This window comes from Purpureocillium takamizusanense, chromosome 7, assembly GCF_022605165.1.
Source record: "Purpureocillium takamizusanense chromosome 7, complete sequence".
In the NCBI taxonomy this organism is placed as follows: Eukaryota; Fungi; Ascomycota; class Sordariomycetes; order Hypocreales; family Ophiocordycipitaceae; genus Purpureocillium; species Purpureocillium takamizusanense.
Window position 1 is genome coordinate 953,072 of NC_063074.1, and position 18,891 is coordinate 971,962.

The following is an 18,891-nucleotide window of genomic DNA, read 5'->3' on the forward strand; positions in this document are numbered from 1 at the left end:
TGCTCAGCCTGGACGGACAGGTTTATGGCTCTCCGAGTCTCGCACGCCGCCAATGCCGCTGGCGATGATGTTCCACTCGGCCGGAGTAAGAAAGCGATGGCGAGGCACCCTGCGGTGACCGCCGTGGGGCTGGTAGTCTCCCGTAGGGCTCTGTGGCTGTGACGGCGGCTGTGTATCAGGCTTATGGTGGCCAGATCCCTGTCCCTGTTGCGGCTTGGGCGTCTCGCTCGCCAGAGGAATTGGTGGGAGAATGGGGATGTCGCCTGAGAGTTTCGACATGGTGAACAAATGATTAGAAGGTCAAAGGATAATGGGCAACAGTGTACTTTGTATGCTGCGTATTCAAACGCGAAAAGGGGGCACGTTGGTAGGAATCAGGATCAAGGATAATGATAGGGTTGTTGGGTGAGCTTGCGCCAGCGGCGAGGGGCATACCCAAAGCAGAGAGACGACATTGTGTCGAGATCCAATGAGGCGCGGAAGGATGAGAGTTGACCACTTCGTGGACTTGCACGGAAAGAAGGAGCGCTGAAGGCACTCTTGCTGTTGCAACGTGACGCATCCGCCTTTCTTCACCACTGCTAGGGAAGGAGCGAAAGCCAGCACCTGGACTAAGTGTTTATGCTTTGTACGAAGTACAAATAACGAAGTACATCGATGCCACTTGCCACAACACGTGTGAAAAGTCGCTTCCAAGCAGGTACGCCGGAGCAGTAATGATTTGGTCCTACGAAGCACCTACCTAGGACTCGAATCTGGCTCGCGATCAGTAAAATGGCTGTCGAAAAGCGTCTCGCCGGTCTCGGTGCGTTCATATATTGGAGACGGCTCCTGTAAGTGGCGGTGCGATACCCCTGCGCTACGCATAGTGTAGAGAACGCCTAGAGACAATACGGAGTACTGCTCGGAATGTTGGTAAGCGGCCGTTGATAAGCCCACAAACTTTTGAAAGGCCTTGTGGCTTTACTCGCTTGTCTGCCTCAGAAGCAGATTAATTGAGGGCGAGTTTCACGGTTGCCTTTCCGTTCGGAGCCTTCCATTCTAATTGGGGTCGCTGCCTGCAGTCTCCAGAAGCTGCACAAGTGCTGGACCCTTGTGGGGCATGGGCCCGGGAATCCCGCCGCCATCTGGCAGGGCTGCTTCCACTCAGTGACTCTGGAGGGGCATCTGATTCCTGCTGACCGCCTTTGCTGGCGGGTGGCAGAATTTCAAAATTTGGGATTCGGGGGACCAGCTTCATCCGACTTGCGCAAACTCCAGTGGAAACCGGCTTTCACGTCATCAGACCCCCTTCTCTTGCGACAATCGTCTGCATGTGGCCGGCATTCCCTATCCGCCGCCTGACTCGCAGCAACTCAAGCCTCGGACCGGCCCTGGTCCGCCGAATCCGCGTCTCCATACCTCCTCCGAGCAACTCAACCGGTGCCTTGCGATTCTCGACTGAGACACCCATGGCCGATGCAACGCCCGATGGCGGCCTCGTCGAGCGAGGGGGCAAGCAGTACAGGCCCATAAAAGAAGGAAGAGCGACAATTCTGGTGCCCCATGACCCTAAATCGAAGAAGACCGTCACCGAGGAGCAGCAAGTCTTCTACAATCCCATCCAACAGTACAACCGCGACCTGTCGACTCTTGCGATCAAGGTCTATGGAGAGTGGACCTTGGAGAAGCGCCTAAAGAAGTTGCAAGCAAAGCATACGGAGAAACAGGGCAAAGGAAAGAAGAGGAAACGTGGCGATGAAGAGCCTGTTCAGGAGACTGAGACCGAGACTAAGGACCCGTCCGGAGCAGAAGCTACAGAAGCGCCTAAATTGCCTAAGCCAACCTTCAAGATTCTCGACGCTCTTTCGGCCTCGGGCCTCCGTGCCATGCGATATGCTCACGAACTGCCGTTCATAACGTCAGTCACGGCAAACGATCTCTCAGAGTCGGCTGCCAAGTCGATACAAGTCAACATCGACTACAACGGCCTGCAAGACATCGTCACCGTGACAAACCAGGATGCTCTCGCTCTCATGTATCGCGCGATTGCCGATGACCTGTCGAAGCGTGATCGAAACGGGAACCCTGGCAAGGCGCACAAGTTCGACGTCATCGACTTGGATCCCTACGGGACGGCGGCACCCTTTTTCGACGCCGCGATCCAGTCTGTGCGCGACGACGGCGGGCTTCTGTGCATCACCTGCACGGACAGTGCCGTCTGGGCTGGGCACAGCTACTGCGAGAAGACGTATGCGCTTTACGGGGGCATTCCTCTCAAGGGGATGCACACCCACGAGGCGGCGTTGCGTTTAATCCTCCACGCTGTAGCCTCTTCCGGCTCCAAATATGGTCTGAGCATTGAGCCAATGCTTTCGTTGTCCATCGACTTCTACACCAAAGTCTTCGTCAAAGTCACTCGGTCGCCGCAAAAGGTCAAGTTTTTGGGCGCCAACACCATGCTGGTGTACAGCTGCGACCAGGGCTGCGGCTCATGGGAAACCCAGCCCGTTCTTCGGAGCAAACCGGCGCCGAATAAGAAGGCAGACGGGTTCTTCTTCAAACACGGCATGGCTTTGGGTCCGACGGCTGACCGCTTCTGCCGCTATTGCGGTTTCAAGATGCACCTGGCCGGGCCCATGTACGCGGGCCACATCCACAACCAAGAATTCATCCAGCGCATCCTCGACGAGATACCCAAAGCACCCACAGACGTATACAAGACCCTGCCGCGGCTCGAGGGCATGCTACGCACCGCGCAGGAGGAATACCTACCGGGCCCGGGACCGCAAGAAGGTGTCGACCGCACCGAGGCCGCGCTCGCCACGCCCGACCATACGCCATTCTTCGTCATTCCGGGCAAAGTATCTAGCATCATTTCTAGCACCACACCCAACGACGACATGTTCCGTGGAGCCCTCCTGCACTTGGGATATCAGGTTGGACGGAGTCACTGCCGCCCCGGTGCCATCAAGACGGACGCGCCGTGGTCGACGATATGGTGGATCATGACGGAGTGGATCAGGCAAAAGTCACCGGTCAAGACGTCGAAATACAAGCCATCGATGGCGGCATGGAAAATTCTGCACGATGCTGGGATCGTTGGACACGAGTCCGCTTCCCCAAGCAAGGATGAAGGGGGAGACGGCGACGATCAGAAGATGGAGGGCGTTGAGGCGCAACCTACGAGGCCGGAAGCAGAAGAAACGGCTGAGCAGCGCAACGGAAAGAGCGCACCTGGAGCTGGCGAGGTGTCCAGGTCAGAGGACCAGGAGAAGCCGCTGCCAAGTGAGGATGAACTGCGCAAGACGCTCGTGTTTGATGATGCGCTGGCAAGGCTGGGCCGCACCAAGGGAGGGCAGCGCTATGTGCGCTATCAGATGAATCCGTCGGCGCACTGGGGGCCTATGACGAGAGCCAAGGGCAATTAATAAGTAGCTTACTGGACGGTTTGTAGTCGTCTGCAGGGCACGGATCACACTGCCGAGGCCGTGGCCTATTTGTATAGCACCAGGCTTGGTCTTTGTCAGCGTCATTTATTGCCCAGCAGATGATGGTTGTTCCACCAGTTCCGTCCTAAGCAAGGTGACAACTTGTGGCAAGTATTTTTGAGACACACAGTTGGGCCTCGACTGTTGTGTGCGGTGCAGGGAGCGTTGCCAGACGAAGCTGAGACTCTTATCCCCTGTTGCGGCCCTGGCCATGTAGATTCGTATAAGTACGCTATAAACTCATGATGGCTTGGAGTCATGTCGAAAAGATGCTGGTCCGCCGCGTGAGGAGCAAAAGAGGGGGCATAAGGGTTTTTGAGGCTCATACGCATGCGAACGGGATGAGCGCCTTTTTTTTTTTCGTGAGGCAATGACTGTAGGCGATGGATGCGCGATTGTGAGTGAGAGGGAAAGGGTGGAAGATGAGCGGGTTACGCACAAAGTATTAGTTAGTGAGAACAGGTATTCGATCCGGTTTAAGACGGGCTTCGCACCTCTCAGCCGGCCCTCACAGCGCAAGTGCCCTGCTACTATCGCCGTCGAAGGCTTGGACACTCTATCAAGACACGGTGGTCAAGCACCGGCCCCCGATCCTATTCATTGGCCCACGCACTCACAAGCGCTTCATCTCCATCGACGGGGATGGATGAAAGAGGCATCCGCCGCCAGACAGACGCCATGGCGTGCTTGCGACGACGCCGGTCCCACCTTCTGCCTGGGATCACCATGCAATGCAATAAGTACTAAGCTATTGCTGATAGATGCTGACGCTGACGACAAAGCGCACATCACTTCCAACTTTTACATGCTGATTCTCAGGCGCGTGCGGCGCTGTAACACGAACCATACATCGCCGGCCGTGACTCCTCAATCGCGAGACTCCCCCCTCCATCAACCATCCATACAGAAGTACTTGCGGCCTTTTTTTCTTCAACTCTCACGTCCTCATTACTCCTTCCTCTTCACTATACTCTTGTAGCAGCCCAACGCCGTCCTCCAATCCCGACTGCTTCTGCGTTGAAAACACCATGACCTCGCAGACGAATGACATCCTGCGGCGGCAGAAGCCCACCGCAACCGCAGTGCAAGACGTGCGCGTCCAGGACGACAACCTCGTGTGGACGGATCCTTCGGATGGCGCGCAGCAGCATCAGGTCCGCCTCGACCAGGTGCTCTTCACGCTGCCCGCCGCCCCGGAGGGCTCCATCATCGTGTGCCTTGTTGAGGATGACGACACCGCCGCCGCCGCTGCCGAGCACAAAAAGACGCAACCACCGTTCCGGCTCGTCGCCCTACGCGCGGACGGGGATGGTTCTCCCCTGACCGAGCAGCTCCTCCTGCGCGACGGCCGCGAGCGTGTCGACGAGCTGCCGGCTCACCTGCGCCGCCGCAGAGACGATGATGGGAAAGACGCCAACGACGTGCGCGTGGTGGTGTCGACGGGCTCCGGGGTGGGCCATGCGGTGGCGTTTTGGGAGCAGGTGCTGCGTCCCCTTTTTACGCTCGTGGGTGAGGCACTTGGCCAGCGGGAGGAGGCGGCAGTGGGTGCGGATCCCAAGGATGTCGTCGTGACCGAGGATGCGCACAGCGTGAGGCGCTTCGCCCGGGCTCTGAGCGAGAGGAGGAGCAAGGGGGAGAGGCAGGGAAGAGGCGAGGAGGGTTCGTCGACGACGGTCATCCTGCTCAGCGGCGATGGTGGCGTGGCCGACCTCCTCAACGGCATCGGCGGCAGCAGCAGCAGCAGTGATGGCAGCACTGCTGTTCCTGTTCCTCCTCCTGCCCCCCTCGTCGCCCTCCTCCCCCTGGGTACCGCCAACGCCCTCTTCCACTCCCTGCACAAGCCCGTCTCGACGGGCCCCTCGCCCCTCGTCCTCGCCCTGCGCACGCTCTTCCTCGGCGCGCCCGCCGACCTGCCCGCCTTCCGCGCCTCCTTTTCCCCCGGCGCGCGCATCGTCTCGTACGCCACATCGCCGACACCGCCGTCCGCCGAGGCCGGTGGCAAGGACAGCAATAATGACGCCGTCGAGTCGCTGTACGGCGCCATCGTCGCCAGCTACGGCTTCCACGCCAGCCTCGTCCACGAGAGCGACACGCCTGCGTACCGCGTCCACGGCAGTAAGCGCTTCGGCATGGTGGCGCAGGACCTCTTGCGCGAGTCGCATCCCTATCGCGCGCGCCTCTTCATCCGCCGACCGTCTGCGTCTGCGTCTGCGTCCTCCACTTCGGCCTCCGCTCCTAACGGCGCGCCACCGCCACCGCCAGCACCTGCATATGCATCAGCATCATCACCACCCCAGCAGCCGCTCGAGCCCTTCCCACCTGGCTCCAGCGACGGCGGCAACGGCGGCAACACGCATGCCTACGTCCTCGCCACCATGGTTTCCAACCTTGAGCGCACCTTTACCATCTCGCCCGCCAGTACGCCCCTCGACAACCGCCTGCGCCTCGTGCACTTTGGCCCTATCGGCGGGCCGCGCACCATGGAGGTCATGATGGCCGCATACGACGGCGGCGCGCACGTGGGCATGGCCTGGGACGACGACGACGATGACGGCGGCCACCACCACCACCGCGTCGCCTACGAGGAGGTCGACGAGCTGCGCGTCGAGGTGCGCGAAGACGATGACGCCCGCTGGCGCGTGTTTTGCGTCGACGGCACCATCGTGGAGGTGCCGCGCCGGGGACACATGGCCGTGGAGAAGGCAAAGCCCGGCCTGCTGCGCGTGCTCGTCGACCCGCGCGTGCAGGGACGACGGTGAGAGGGAGTGGCGTGTGTGTCACTGCTATATATGTTTTGCCTTGCATTCGCCCCCTCAAAGGGCGGGCGTTATGCGTGCTGCTACGTAGCCTAGACGTTGATGATATCATGACCGATATGTCCTCCTCACTCTCTCCAACCAAAACCCTTTGGCCAGCCGCGTGAGTCGCGGCCTCCTCGTACAGGGCCCCCCAAAAAGGGTGGTGGCCTTATGCGTCCATGAGCTTCGACGCCCGCTTCTCCATCAGCTGCTCAAACTGGTCCACGCCATTGCTCAGCACGCTCATCTCCCCTCCCTTGAGCCTGTACACGACCCTCCGGCGCGGCGCCTCGTCGCCCTCGTCGCTGTCGGCGGCGCTCTCGTCCTCACCCTCGTCCATGTTCCCCTCGACGGCGCCGCGCATGAACCACCTGTCGTGGCTCACCAGCACCACGGCGCCGTCCCACTGGCTCAGCGCGACGCGCAGCGCCGTCACCGTCTCGTAGTCGAGGTGCGTCGTCACCTCGTCCAGCACCAGGCAGTGCGGCCGCCGCCAGAACAGGCGCGCGAGCCCGCACCGCACGAGCTGCCCGCCCGAGAGCTTCGCCACGGGGACGTCGGACGCGATGCGCCCCGGTAGGCCCAGCTCGCCGAGCAGCGCGCGGAGCTCGCCCTCGTTGAGCGCGCCGTCGACGTCCCGCGCCAGGAGCGACAGGGCCGTGAGGTCGGGCTCGTCGCGCCCGAGCGCCTTGAGGTCCTCGATGGCGTGCTGCGAGTAGTACCCGAGCTTCAGGCGCGGGTGCGTGGTGACGCTCCCCGCCGTCGGACGCGTCTCCCCGACCAGGAGCTTGATGAGGGTCGACTTGCCGGAGCCGTTGAGGCCCAGCACACCCACGCGGTCGCCCATGCCGACGGTGAGGCTGACGTCCTGGATGACCATGGGCGTCCTGGGCGAGTAGCGGTACGACGCCTTCTCCACGGACAGCAGCGACCCGGGGAAGCGCAGGTCTGGCGGTTCCGGCAGCGTGATGACGACGGGGCGCTCCTCGGGCGGGATCTCAATGTCCTCGCGGGACTTGAGAAAGAAGCCGTTGAGCTCCTTGTTGAGCTTGAAGCGGCCGCCCTTGGCGCCGACCTGCATGCCCCAGCGGTCGTCGAGCTTCTTCTGCCGCGACTTGGCCTGGCGGATCTTGTTTTGGTCGTCGTTGGCCTTGCCGGCCTTCATGTTCTGCTGGATCGTCTTCTCAATGTGCGCGCGCTGCTTGTTCTGCGCCTCCTTCATCTTGCGCAGCCACAGCTTGCGCTCCGCCTGCGACGACTCGTAGGTGGGCAGGTCGCCGTGGAAGTAGGTCAGCTGCTTGTCCTTGAGGATGAGCAGGTCGGTGCAGAGGCCGATGAAGTCGCGGTCGTGGGAGACGAGGATCAGCGTGGGCGGCCGCTCCGTGTCCTCGAGGGAGCCCAGGTAGCGCTGCAGCCAGATGATGCCCAGGAGGTCGAGGAAGTTGGTCGGCTCGTCGAGGATCAGGATGTCGGCGTCCTGGAGCAGCGCCGTGGCGAGCGCGGCGCGCATGTGCCAGCCTCCCGACATGCTGGCGATGGGCTTGGCCATGCGGTCCTCGGAGAAGCCCAGGCCGGTGAGGATCTTCTTGGCCTTGGTCTCGATCTGAGAGAGGCGCGCTGGCTCGACCTGGAGCTGGAGCTCGGCGAGCATGTCGGCGGCCTCTTGCGTCTCCGCCTGAAGGCTGTCTGACGAGACCTCCTCCCGGGGTTGCTCAAGCCTAGATTGGGGGTGGGGGGTGTATCAGCGTTGCCCTGTTGTGTCTAAAGAGTGCCATTTGCCTTGATGAGCACTCACTCTGCTTTAGAGTCGGCGACGACTTTTTCAAAGGCCACCAGGGCTTTCCGCGCCTGCATGCCCCGTGTGCCGCTGCGCAGCCGCGCCTCCTTGTCAAGCCGGAAGAGCCGCTTCTGGAGGCGCTCATGCTTGAGCGTCCTGAGAGCCCTCACCGGGCCAAAGGCATCGGATGCATCGACGCCCTCGGAGAGAGCTGTTTTGGAATTAGCATTGTGTTTGAGGCATGGAATTGGTACGGGCGGCCGACTTTGGATCTCTTGCTCTACTACGTCGCGCGAAGTGGCGCGGTCGACGACGAGCTCGAGGACGGTGGGCTCTTTCCCTGCCTTCTCGACACCGTCCTCGTCGATCAATCTCGACTGCTGCAGAATGGCGATCCTCGTGCCCTCGGGGATGCCCGGAATGAGCTTCTCGTGGATGGCTCGTAGCAGCGCTGGGGGGCAGTATGTCAGTTTGCTGGTTCAAGGAACGCGAGACAGGGGGGGGGGACGGACGCACTCGATTTACCAGTGCCGTTGCGGCCAACAAGGGCATATCTCTGGCCCTCTTTCAAGCGGAGCTTGGCACCGCTGAGGATCTCGATGCCCTCGGCGCGAGCTTTCGACTTGCCCTTGGCCGAGGGGGCGGCGCCGCCCTTTTCGCTGGACGTGACGGTGATGCCGAGGCCGTCAACGTCGAGCTGCCATGGGCCAGCGATTAGCATTGGGGGTTTTTCTTCTTCTTCAAATGGTCCGGTAGGCTCACCTCGCGGTAGTTGGGCGAGTCGATGTGAAAGCGAGTCTGCTTGGCCGTGCAGAGGATGGTGGCCACGGACTCGGCGGCCATGGACGTCATTGCGTCGGTTGTTGCGTGTGCTGGTGATTTGTTGACGCACGAAGTGCCTCTCTTTGTCAGATTTTCTGCGGGTTGGTATAGTTAGGAGTGTGCGCGGGGCTGCTTCTCAGAGCTGGCCACTCGCGCAAGTCGAATCGGTGATGCTGGTGTCGGGAGGTGAGGTGAGGTGATGATGCTCAGGTCAGGCGAAGGAGGCGAGCATTTATTTCAAGCTCCCGTTGTGTTAGTCCACTGGAGCGAGGCCGGGAGTGCCAAGACAGACAGCCCTACTTCGTATACTTGATGATGAGCAAAGATTAGGGCTAGGCGCTGCCAGTTTTGTTATGGAAAGCAGCCAGCTAGTCGCCATATCGCGACGGGGACGTGTCGTTGCCACAGGCGGGCCAACTAAAAAGGTGCAGTACGAAGCACCTACTGTAGGCTGGGTTTGGGGCCGTTTCGGCGAGGTGGACGCCAGGCCCGCGGTTGACGTCGTGTGCGGGACCCTCGGGGTACATGCAGGCGCGTGGGGTGGCCCTGCGCGTTGGAAGTCACTGCAGTCAGAATTGCGGGGTGACTCACGCCGAACCCCGATTGGGAACTTACTTGTTTCTCTTTCTGTCCTGCAGCAACAGGAACGAACGAGCTGCATCATTTGTGTGTCGCATCGCACCACGACGGGGGCCGCATAGATGGCGACGGTGGAAAAGATGGGGCATACGCAAGGGCAGTCAAGAAAATCAACACGCTCACGATATACATGTTGAACAATTTTTACTTGTTCGCGTTTTTGCGACACATACTTGTTGCGACTGGGACAGCAAGCTGACGTCATTTCGTGGACTGAAGCGTGGCCCCCCGGGTAGCCAGCTTTTGTGTTATTCAGAGACCACTTACACCTTTCTCTTCCGAGTTTGATGCGAGACAACCAGGTTGCAACAGCACGATATGTATACTAGTCACGATAGAGGCTACAAGATCACATTTCATTGAAGTTATAAAAGTCGACCTGGGCTAATTGGAGTAGACTCCCTATTTTTGCCTCGGCTCAGCGCCCGCAGACAAAAGATCCTACTTTCCGGCCACGATGGGCTTAGTTAGCCACCCGCACGCGCGCCCCTGAATCTCACTCACACTTGTTGACGCTGCTGCCCCTTCCCTCTGCTCCAGCTTAAATACCCCCCAGCTCCCCCAGCCGCCATCGCCGCCATTTCCCATCCCTCCTCCCGCCAACCAGGTTGAGGTGTAGCAGAACCACAACATCTCCCCCATGAACGCATCGACACCACTCTGCGCGCCCACGGCCGACGCCGCCTTCGGTCCCGCCGTCGGCGCCCCCTGCCGCGACGGCTTCGACTTCACCCTCGTCTTCGAGCAGTCCATCTTTGTTCTCCTCCCCGCCGCGCTGCTCCTCGTCGCGGCGCCTCTGCGCCTCAGCCGACTCGTCAAGGCGCCCGTCTATGTCGGCGCGCCGAGGCTGCGCGTCTCCAAGCTGGTTAGTAACAGTTCGTTTGTTCCCTTAGCGACAACAACAACGACAACCCCCCCCCCCCCCAAAACCATTATCGGGGAGGGAGGGGGGGGGGGGGGGAGTTGTTTGTTTCCCCATCGCGCATGTACACCCCCCCAGAACCCCGATCGTCGATTAACGCGCAGCGCCCTCGTCATGTTCCGCCGCCTAGACAGCCGCTGGCCTGCTCGCGGCCCTCCAGCTCGCCCTCGCGGGCCTGTGGGCGTCCGCCCCTCCGTCCGCGCCGCGTGCCGTCCAGGCCGTCTCCGTCGCTGCTGCATGTGTGTCCATGGCCTCGAGCCTCGTGTCGTGTCTCGTGTCGTACTTTGAACACGCCCGCTCCCCGCGGCCGTCGTCGCTCCTGAATGTCTTCTTGCTCGTATCTCTGCTCCTAGACGCGGCCCTGCTCCGCACCCTGTGGCTGCTGTCCCCGCGGTCCGTCGTCGGCCCGGCTGTCCGGCCCGTCTTCACCGCGTGTTTTGCGGTCAAGGCGGCGCTGCTCGGGCTCGAGGCCGTCGGCAAGGCGCGCCACCTGTTGCCGTCGTCGTCGTCGTCGTCGTCGTCGTCCAATGGCGGTGCCGCCGCCGCCGCCGTGGGTCTCGGCCCCGAGCAGACGGCCGGCATCTACGCCCGGGCCGTTCTCGCCTGGGTCGCCCCACTTCTCCGAACCGGCTTCCGGCGCCTGCTCCGGCCCGACGACCTGTTCGTCCTCGACGAGCAAATGACCGCCGCGCACCTCAGCGAGCGGTTCCGGAGCGTCTGGGCGGCGCGCGGACCCGACGCAGGCAGCAACGCTTCTCGCAAGCACCGCCTCGTCGCCTCGTGTCTGCTCGCCCTGCGCTGGCCGCTGGCCGCCGTCGTCGCCCCGCGCCTCGTGCAGCTCGCCTTCACGATATGCCAGCCGCTCGTCCTCAACCGGCTCCTGCTCTTCCTCAACGACGAGGCGCAGCCAGACCGCGTCGGATACGGCCTGATCGGCGCCTACGGGCTCGTGTACGTCGGCATCGCCGTCTCCCAGGCCCTGTACTGGCACCGCAACGGCCGCTTCGTCACCATGCTGCGCGGCGTCCTCGTTTCCGCCGTCTTCGCCAAGGGTACCCAGGTCAGCGTCACGGCGGCGACGGATGACGCGGCGGCAGTCACACTCATGTCATCAGATGTAAGAAAGCGTGCCTTCACCTGGAACACACCTTAGCGCAACAAAGACCCGGCTGACAGCAGTGAGTTGTAGGTCGAGGTGATTGTGCGCGCTTTCAAAGAGATCAACGAGTTTTGGGCCAATTTCATTCAAATTGCCATTGCAACCTGGCTACTGAGCAACCAGATCGGGTATGCCTCTGCAGGGCCCATCATCGTATCCTTGGTCGCTCTTTTGGCCACCGTCGCCGTCTCGCCCATGGCCAAGAAGTATCGCGTCAGATGGCTCGAGAAAACACAAAAACGAGTGGGCAAGTACGGCCAGAACCAGACCTACCGCAATGCACTGACATCAAGCCAAGGAATCACATCCGCCATGATCGGGCACATCAAGGGCATCAAAATGCTGGGCCTCGCGCAGCAGCTCTCCACCACCATCGCCGCCCTGCGCGTGGAAGAAATCAAGGCCTCCAGGCCCTTCCGGGTCATTGGCAGCATCACTTCCGCAGTGGCCCAGGTCCCGCTGCTCCTCGCGCCGCCGGTCGCCTTTGCCATGTTTCAAGGCGTCGCGGCGCAGACGGGCGAGGTGCTGGACGCCACCAAGCTCTTCTCTGCGCTGTCCTTCATCATCCTGCTGGCGCAACCGCTCTTCTGGATGTTCGAGGTCGTGCTTGACCTGAGCGCGGCTTTTGGTGCCTTTGAGCGAATACAAACGTTTCTCATCGAGCAGGCGCGTGCAGAGCATCGAGATGTTGGCGCGGCGCACATGGTGGGTGGGATGCTGCGAAAGCAAGGAAGCGACCAAATCGAGATGCAACGGCTGCGCGGCGGCACAGCATCCATCGGGCTGTCGTCCAAGAATATTCAAGCTGCCGTGTCAGTTCACAACGCGAGCTTTGGCTGGGCCGCCAACAAGATGGTCCTCAATGGCCTCGACTTCAGCCTAGAGTGTGGACAGTTTGCTATAATTGTCGGGCCGGTCGCGTCTGGCAAGTCAACGCTTCTCAAGGGTCTTCTAGGGGAGGTGCCTACTACCAGTGGGAGCATCGCATTGCCTGCAGGCAGACTTTCGTGGTGCGATCAAACCCCCTGGATCCTGGTAGGCCCTTCCCGTAACAGCTTGTGCGTACACACAAAACTGATGTGCGCTGCCCAGAACCAGACCATCCGTGACAACATCATAGGCTACTCCCCTGCCGATGACGACCTCCTGTACCAGGAGGTAATCAGAGCCTGCGAACTAGAGAAGGATCTGACCCAGCTCCCGCACGGCGACCTGACTGTGGTCGGAAGCAACGGCCTCGCACTGAGCGGTGGCCAGAAGCAGCGAGTGGTCAGTCTGCATCCTCTCTCTTTCAAAGCACCAAGGACTTTGGTCTGCTCACCACGCATCACGTCAGACGCTTGCCAGGGCAGTATATTCGAGACCACAGATTGCCTTGTTCGACGACATCTTCAGCGGTCTCGACGGCCGCACGGCGGGGAGAATCTTCGCCAACTTGTTCAGTCGGACTGGCCTACTGAGGAAATGGGGCACGACGATTTTGCTTGCAACTCAATCAGGTCACACTCTCCCCCACACAACATGAACAGGAGGATCCTGTAGAAAGATATCAATTGACGGTGTGCTTTAGTAAACTTCTTGGAGTCTGCTGACTTGATCATCTCCTTGTCTCCAGAGGGCCGAGTCTCCGAGCAGGGGACATTCGGCACCCTCAGCGTCGACAGCGGCTACGTCGCGAGCCTGCTCTCGACGAAGCCTGAGCCCCTCGCGCCCAGCATGTCCAACAACTCTGACGCTGCTGAAAGCACGGAGCCCGACGAAGCTAATAAAAAGACGGAGTACAAAACTAAGGCAGTCTCCGAACAGAGAGACGCGCGGAGACGGCTTGGCGATTCGACCGTGTACCGCTACTACTTTGGCAGCATAGGCGTCACGTTCCTCGTCGTTCTTGTCGCCCTCGAAATTGGCTGGGCCTTTCTCCAGAGCTTCCCTGGTGAGCCTTCTCTCTCTCTCTCTCTCATGACAACCTTGCCGTGCAAATAAATACTGTGTGTCTTTGCCACGGACTGACGTCTTGTTAGTTGTGTGGCTCAACTTCTGGGTCGAGGCCATGGCAGAGGGTCGGACGGGCTACTACCTCGGCATATACGCCGCGCTGCAGCTCATTGGCGTGATCTGGTTTGCGGCACTCATCTGGTGAGTATGAGCAGTTACAAGGACCTAGAGAGAGACGTTTCCTCAGTGGCCCTTCCGGCAGGTTCGTGCTCGTCTTGGTCGCGGCCAAGTCGGGAGTGTCGCTTCATCATCGTCTCCTTCACACCGTCGCCCGGTGAGCATCTTCCGATACCACTGTCACACGCCCTCGAGCACGCGGCTCACATTTAGCAGAGCACCGCTCTCTCTATTTACAAGCACGGATCTCGGATCCATCACCACACGGTATAGTACCGGGAAATGGAGTTCCCTGGCGCGGCGTTCTGGCAAGACTCTTCTAACGCTGGGTATATATAGGTTTTCGCAAGACATCGGCATGGTAGACAACAACCTCCCTCTGGCCCTCGTAGTAACCCTCGCAAGTAAGCATGTTCGCCCCCCCTCTTCAGCCGCTGAGAAAATTCCCACTCTTCGTCGCGCGGGGCACTTGCTCATCATCCGCACACTCAAGGCTTCTTCGTGGTCCTCGCCAGGGCCGGCCTCCTCGCCGCCTCGTCCTACTACGTCGCCATCAGCTTCCCCTTCCTCGGCGTCCTCTACTTCTACCTGCAGCGCGGCTACCTGCGCACCTCGCGGCAGCTGCGCTTCCTGGACCTCGAGCAAAAGGCCCCGCTGTACACGCAGTTCCTCGAGACCCTCGCCGGGCTCGCCACGCTGCGCGCCTTCGGCTGGTCCGGTGCCGCCGTCGCGCGCAACCACGCCCTCGTCGACGCCTCGCAGCGGCCCTTTTACCTCCTCGTCATGGTGCAGCGTTGGCTCGTCCTCGTGCTCGACCTCGTCACCGCCGCGCTCGCGCTCCTCGTCGTGGGCTTCGCCGTGCGCCTGCGCGGATCCGTCTCCGTGGGGCTGACGGGCGTGTCGCTCGTCCAGCTCATCTCCCTCAGCGAGACGCTCAACATGCTCATCCAGTTCTGGACCTCCATAGAGACCTCCATCGGTGCGGTGGCCCGCATCAAGCAGTTCGCCGAGGACACGCCCGAGGAGAGCTCTCCGGGGGAGAACCTCGAGCCCCCCGAGGCGTGGCCGGCAAGGGGCCATGTCGTCATTTCCAATCTCTCAGCTTCGTACGAGACTGATGCCGATGTACAGGCGTTGAGTGATGTCAGTCTAGAGATTCTCGCCGGCGAAAAGGTAGCCATCTGTGGACGAACAGGGAGGTGAGCGACATCGGGCCGCGAACGCACGCGTTACTTAGACGGTCCCTGTTGGCTGACTGCTCTCACTCTCCGCAGCGGCAAGTCCTCACTCCTACTCGTCATCCTCCGCCTCCTTGACCCCTGCCACGGGAGCATCACCATCGACTCCCAGCCGCTGGCCCGCATCCCGCGCGACACGGTCCGCACGCGCCTCATCACCGTCGCCCAGGACCAGTTCGTCCTCCCCGGCACTGTGCGGCACAACATCGACCCCCTCAGCAAGTACAGCGACGACGCCATCTCGGCCGCCCTCTCCGCCGTGGCGCTCTCGCACGTCGTCGAGGAGCGCGGCGGGCTCGACGCGCCCTTTGGCGAGGACGTCTTCAGCCATGGGCAGAGGCAGCTTTTCTTCGTGGCGCGCGCTGTGCTGAGGAAGAAGGTGGGCAGGCTGGTCTTGCTGGACGAGGCGATGAGCAGGCAGGCCGGGATTCCATGACCCTTTTTAGGATGAGAGTGAGATGCTAATTTTCTTGTAGTGTCGATCGAAACACGGAGCGGAGGGTGCGTCAAGTCATTGACGCCGAGTTTGAGAAGCATACGGTGCTATCCATTGCGCACCGGCTGGACTCCGTCATGGACTATGACCGCATCATTCTACTGGATCATGGCCGCGTTGTTGAGACGGGCAACCCAAGGAAGCTTCTTCAGTCTGAGAGCAGGTTCAAGGCCCTTTGGCAAGCCAGTCAGCGACACGCCGCCTAACGCGGCGGCGCACGGCAGTTGTGCCAACGGACATGTAACAGGATAACGCAGTATTCACTACACGTTGTGGATTCTATACATCAGATCTATCTCGTTCCACGGTAATAAATCGTCCTTTGCCCGCTCTCTGAGCGACAATGTGCTTCTCTACTGCCCTGGCTGTTGCCAGGGCTTCGCCATGGGCCAGTTGCTGCGACGGCATGTCATCTTTGGCGGGCGTCCACCCCACAAACAGCCGCAGCGTCGTCAACTTGCCCCAGGAGCCTGCCCAGTCGACGAAGTCGTGGCCCTCCTGTAGCATGAGGGCCCTGAACCACGAGGCGCAGCCCGTCAGGTCCAGGAACTCGAGCTTGTAGAGATTCTTACTCAACATCCGGAGCACCAACAGTGCCTCCGTCCAGTCGTTGTCTAGACTGTGCGAGTAGTAATTTGTGCCACCGAAGGGAATGCGTTGGCCTTGGGGCGATTCAACGGAAGCAAAGCGTGACTGGGGTGCGAGGCACGGCGCAGGCCAGAAGGCGAGGCTCAGATGGGTGACGGCGGATAGCTTCGCAGAGAATGAGACGAGCTGTTTCCAGGACACGTCGCCAAAGTCTACAGGATCAAGGGCCAGCGACAGATGGGTCAGGTTAGGCAACAATGCACGCGGAGGGGAGCTTGGGATCAGGCTCTCTGCGTCCCAAGAGTCCAGAGGCTCGTCCGAGGTCGGTGCCTGAGCTGGCGGGAACAGCATGTCGGAGATCTCTTTGATTTTGATGGAGCGCCCGATGGAGCGAGTCAGATCGAGGCAGGTGATTTCCGCGTTTGAGCCGCGGTCAAAATGGCCGTCCTCGTACACGTCGACGGGGGGCAGCAAGATTGTCTTGAGGTCATCGAGCGTGACACCGAGGCTGGCGAAGACGCCAACGTAGCGAATGAGGGAGGGCTTGAGGTGGTTTGGCAGGAAATACAGGTGATACTGGTTGTAGATGCGGTGGAGCTCCCAGTCCACGGCCAGGCGCCTCAGCACGACATCGATAAGGCTCCCCGGGTCCGGGGCCGGCACACCCGGGAGGGTCGTCTGGCCCCCAAGTCGGTTCAAGGGTTGCAAGGAGCCTTGAGCGACCCGCGCCTCGTCGCGTGTCCTCGACAACCAGCTGCGCGGGGGCGCGGGACCGGCCGGAAGGCGACGGCCATGGCCATCGAAGCGTTGCCTCACGGGTCGCCGGGGCAGGGGTTGCGGGGTTTCGGGAAGTCTGAGGAGCTCCCTGATGGCCGGGGGCACGCTGGGGGCGGCGGCGGGGAGCTCACAAGGCGCGCTGGGGGTCGCAGACGAGGAGGCGAGTCGGAGGTTGGCGAGTAGCTCGTTGACGCTCTTGGAGGGCCGATCTGTACGAGGCTGCGGGTCAACGACTTGTTGCGTGCAGATATTGATTGATTGATTGCCCTTGGGGCCTGACGGATGGGGCTTTTGCTCACCGGCCGTGGCCGACACCGACGGAGGGGCCGCGGGCGAGGGCTTGTAGGATCTGAAGTGCTGCCTTTTCTTGGGCATGCCAGCCTGCGGTGCGGATGGGGGAGAGAAGGGCTTGGAGTCGTGCAAGATGCGGGCGTCGGACGAGCTGAGGTTGGAGAATGACAGGTCGGGCTCCAATCAGACGTCTGAGTCACGCCCCCACCAGCCGAGGCCCTGATGTGGCCTAGCGTCAGTTCCATTAGTTCCCTGTGGCAGTTGGTGGCCGCGCAACTTAATGCGTGGGTGTCGTGCAGGCGCTGCTACAGCGTGGCGGCGGCATTGCATCCATGCGCGTGCGTGCGTGCGTGCGTGCGTGCGTATGATACTTGTTCCTGCAACCCCTGTCCTTGTTTGTTTGTTTGCTTGCTTGCTTTCTGTTGCTTGCTTGCCTCCATGCCTCCTTAACTACCTGCTCGCCCCGTTTCTTTAGCGTCGCCGCGGCCCGTCCCCGTCACGACTCGCGACTAACGACAACCCCCTGCCATGTCCGTCTGGTGTGTCGCGTCATCGCATGTCGGGATCCTGGACGACCTCGTTCCCGCTGGGCGTCGCCGAGTTCTGTCGACAGGCCCCCCCTGAAACCCTTGTGCCCTCCAGCACACCTTCCCCCCACCCCCCTCCCCACGAGAAACCCATGACGATGTGAGAGAGGGAGAGGGGAGCGGGCGCAGTCATGGAACCCTGACTGACAATTGGACTCGATCGCCAGTGCTCGATTCTCTCCCGGATCCAAAGTCAGGCCACTTTCTGTTTTTCGGGTTGCTAAACACTCACTCACGCGGGCAAGTTGCCTCTGCTCTGTCACGACTCCCGATCAAGAGACACCTCATGCACCCCACGACACCGTGAGCCACATGGCCGGCAGTCGGTCTCATGTCCGCAGCCAATCTCCGTCCGTTCGAGTGAGCAGATGCTCCATGGACCCTCTTCACGGCAAACTGCAGCCGCAGATCGTGTCGCTGCAGCCCGCATTGCCGTCGCTGGCCCAGCTTGTGCCCCCCCCCCCCCGGGGGTCATCGACTCCTGCCTTCGTCCCGCCACTATGATGCAGCGTTGCCGCCGGGCTTGCTCCCCATAGAAGAACGAACAAGGCTCGAAAGGCAACAGGGTCTGTGTGGTCTCTCGCTGGCAGCTTTGCCCTCTTCCATTCGCCAGGATCCATACGGCTTCGCTCACCGGCATTCCGGATCAGGCTTCAAAGTAAGCACGACACGAAGGCCTTCCGAACAGACAAGCCTGCCTCCACTCCGCCAAGCCAAGACGTCTGCCACGCCATGTTGCACACGGGGCGCTTCGATCCGCCATAGGGGGTTGAGACAAGTCTCACTGCAGCGTGCATGCCCAGCAGCAACTTGTTCTCATGGGCGTGACTTTGCCCTCGGCGGCTCTGGTCTGCGGCTCATCCAGCACCCGACACGCTTGGGTGACATTGTGTCGGTCCATCTCGGTCCATCGGGCTAAGTTAGGCCCCGTGTTTGCCCAGCCAAGTGAGCACGCAACACCCTTGTCATGTCAAGCATCGTGGCTTGGCTTCATGTGCGGCCTCCTTGGTCTCGTCTGAGGGCCAGGCGCCTCTTGGCCGAATGCATGTACCTCGCCAACCCGACTTTCGTTGCTGGACGGATGGTACAAGTCCGTGTCAAGAGATGCCTAAAACCAACAGCAATAACCAGCCCCTCATACGGCCAATATTCGAAGTGCTTGTTCTATATACGACGCCGGGAAGCGCCAAATGACGACCGCCCGAACATTACGCA

At 61.0% G+C, this 18,891-nt stretch overlaps 6 protein-coding genes across 6 annotated transcripts; 3 read left to right on the plus strand and 3 right to left on the minus strand.

Annotated features, from left to right (window-relative positions):
• Nucleotides 1–3: 3 nt before the first annotated feature.
• JDV02_007596 (uncharacterized protein) lies at nt 4–279 on the minus strand (the record flags this gene model as incomplete). The annotated part of the gene is made up of 1 exon (XM_047989102.1): nt 4–279. The coding sequence occupies one exon, from the start codon at nt 277–279 to the stop codon at nt 4–6; it is 276 nt and encodes a 91-aa protein (XP_047845101.1).
• A 941-nt stretch (nt 280–1,220) lies between these two features.
• Nucleotides 1,221–3,743, plus strand: TRM1 (Methylamine--glutamate N-methyltransferase). Its single transcript, XM_047989103.1, has one exon. The coding sequence runs from the start codon at nt 1,314–1,316 to the stop codon at nt 3,408–3,410; it is 2,097 nt and encodes a 698-aa protein (XP_047845102.1). The 5' UTR covers nt 1,221–1,313; the 3' UTR covers nt 3,411–3,743.
• Nucleotides 3,744–4,187: 444 nt separating this feature from the next.
• Nucleotides 4,188–6,354, plus strand: JDV02_007598 (uncharacterized protein). Its single transcript, XM_047989104.1, has one exon. It carries the CDS (start codon nt 4,499–4,501, stop codon nt 6,227–6,229), a length of 1,731 nt encoding a protein of 576 aa, XP_047845103.1. The 5' UTR covers nt 4,188–4,498; the 3' UTR covers nt 6,230–6,354.
• JDV02_007599 (uncharacterized protein) lies at nt 6,247–9,072 on the minus strand. The gene is made up of 5 exons (XM_047989105.1): nt 8,808–9,072; nt 8,562–8,742; nt 8,311–8,496; nt 8,064–8,256; nt 6,247–7,986 (listed from the first exon to the last, which is right to left on the minus strand). Exons 1-5 carry the CDS (start codon nt 8,895–8,897, stop codon nt 6,438–6,440), a joined length of 2,199 nt encoding a protein of 732 aa, XP_047845104.1. The 5' UTR covers nt 8,898–9,072; the 3' UTR covers nt 6,247–6,437.
• Nucleotides 9,073–10,146: 1,074 nt separating this feature from the next.
• JDV02_007600 (uncharacterized protein) lies at nt 10,147–15,373 on the plus strand (the record flags this gene model as incomplete). The annotated part of the gene is made up of 10 exons (XM_047989106.1): nt 10,147–10,371; nt 10,559–11,545; nt 11,618–12,622; nt 12,680–12,856; nt 12,924–13,086; nt 13,158–13,520; nt 13,609–13,723; nt 14,039–14,103; nt 14,193–14,898; nt 14,974–15,373. The coding sequence occupies 10 exons, from the start codon at nt 10,147–10,149 to the stop codon at nt 15,371–15,373; spliced, it is 4,206 nt and encodes a 1,401-aa protein (XP_047845105.1).
• A 324-nt stretch (nt 15,374–15,697) lies between these two features.
• On the minus strand, nt 15,698–17,205 carry JDV02_007601 (uncharacterized protein). Its single transcript, XM_047989107.1, has 2 exons — nt 17,098–17,205; nt 15,698–17,007 (listed from the first exon to the last, which is right to left on the minus strand). Exons 1-2 carry the CDS (start codon nt 17,171–17,173, stop codon nt 15,713–15,715), a joined length of 1,371 nt encoding a protein of 456 aa, XP_047845106.1. The 5' UTR covers nt 17,174–17,205; the 3' UTR covers nt 15,698–15,712.
• Between the last annotated feature and the right edge of the window lie 1,686 nt (nt 17,206–18,891).

Coding starts and splice junctions, on each gene's coding strand:
- TRM1 (XM_047989103.1), top strand. CDS start 1,314: ATGTGGCCGGCATTCCCTATCCGCCGCCTGACTCGCAGCAACTCAAGC.
- JDV02_007598 (XM_047989104.1), top strand. CDS start 4,499: ATGACCTCGCAGACGAATGACATCCTGCGGCGGCAGAAGCCCACCGCA.
- JDV02_007601 (XM_047989107.1), bottom strand. CDS start 17,173: ATGCCCAAGAAAAGGCAGCACTTCAGATCCTACAAGCCCTCGCCCGCG. Junction 17,008..17,097: donor GTCGGTGTCGGCCACGGCCG/GTGAGCAAAAGC, acceptor AGCCTCGTACAG/ATCGGCCCTCCAAGAGCGTC.
- JDV02_007599 (XM_047989105.1), bottom strand. CDS start 8,897: ATGACGTCCATGGCCGCCGAGTCCGTGGCCACCATCCTCTGCACGGCC. Junction 8,497..8,561: donor CAACGGCACTGGTAAATCGA/GTGCGTCCGTCC, acceptor ACTGCCCCCCAG/CGCTGCTACGAGCCATCCAC. Junction 7,987..8,063: donor GTCGCCGACTCTAAAGCAGA/GTGAGTGCTCAT, acceptor CCCCCAATCTAG/GCTTGAGCAACCCCGGGAGG.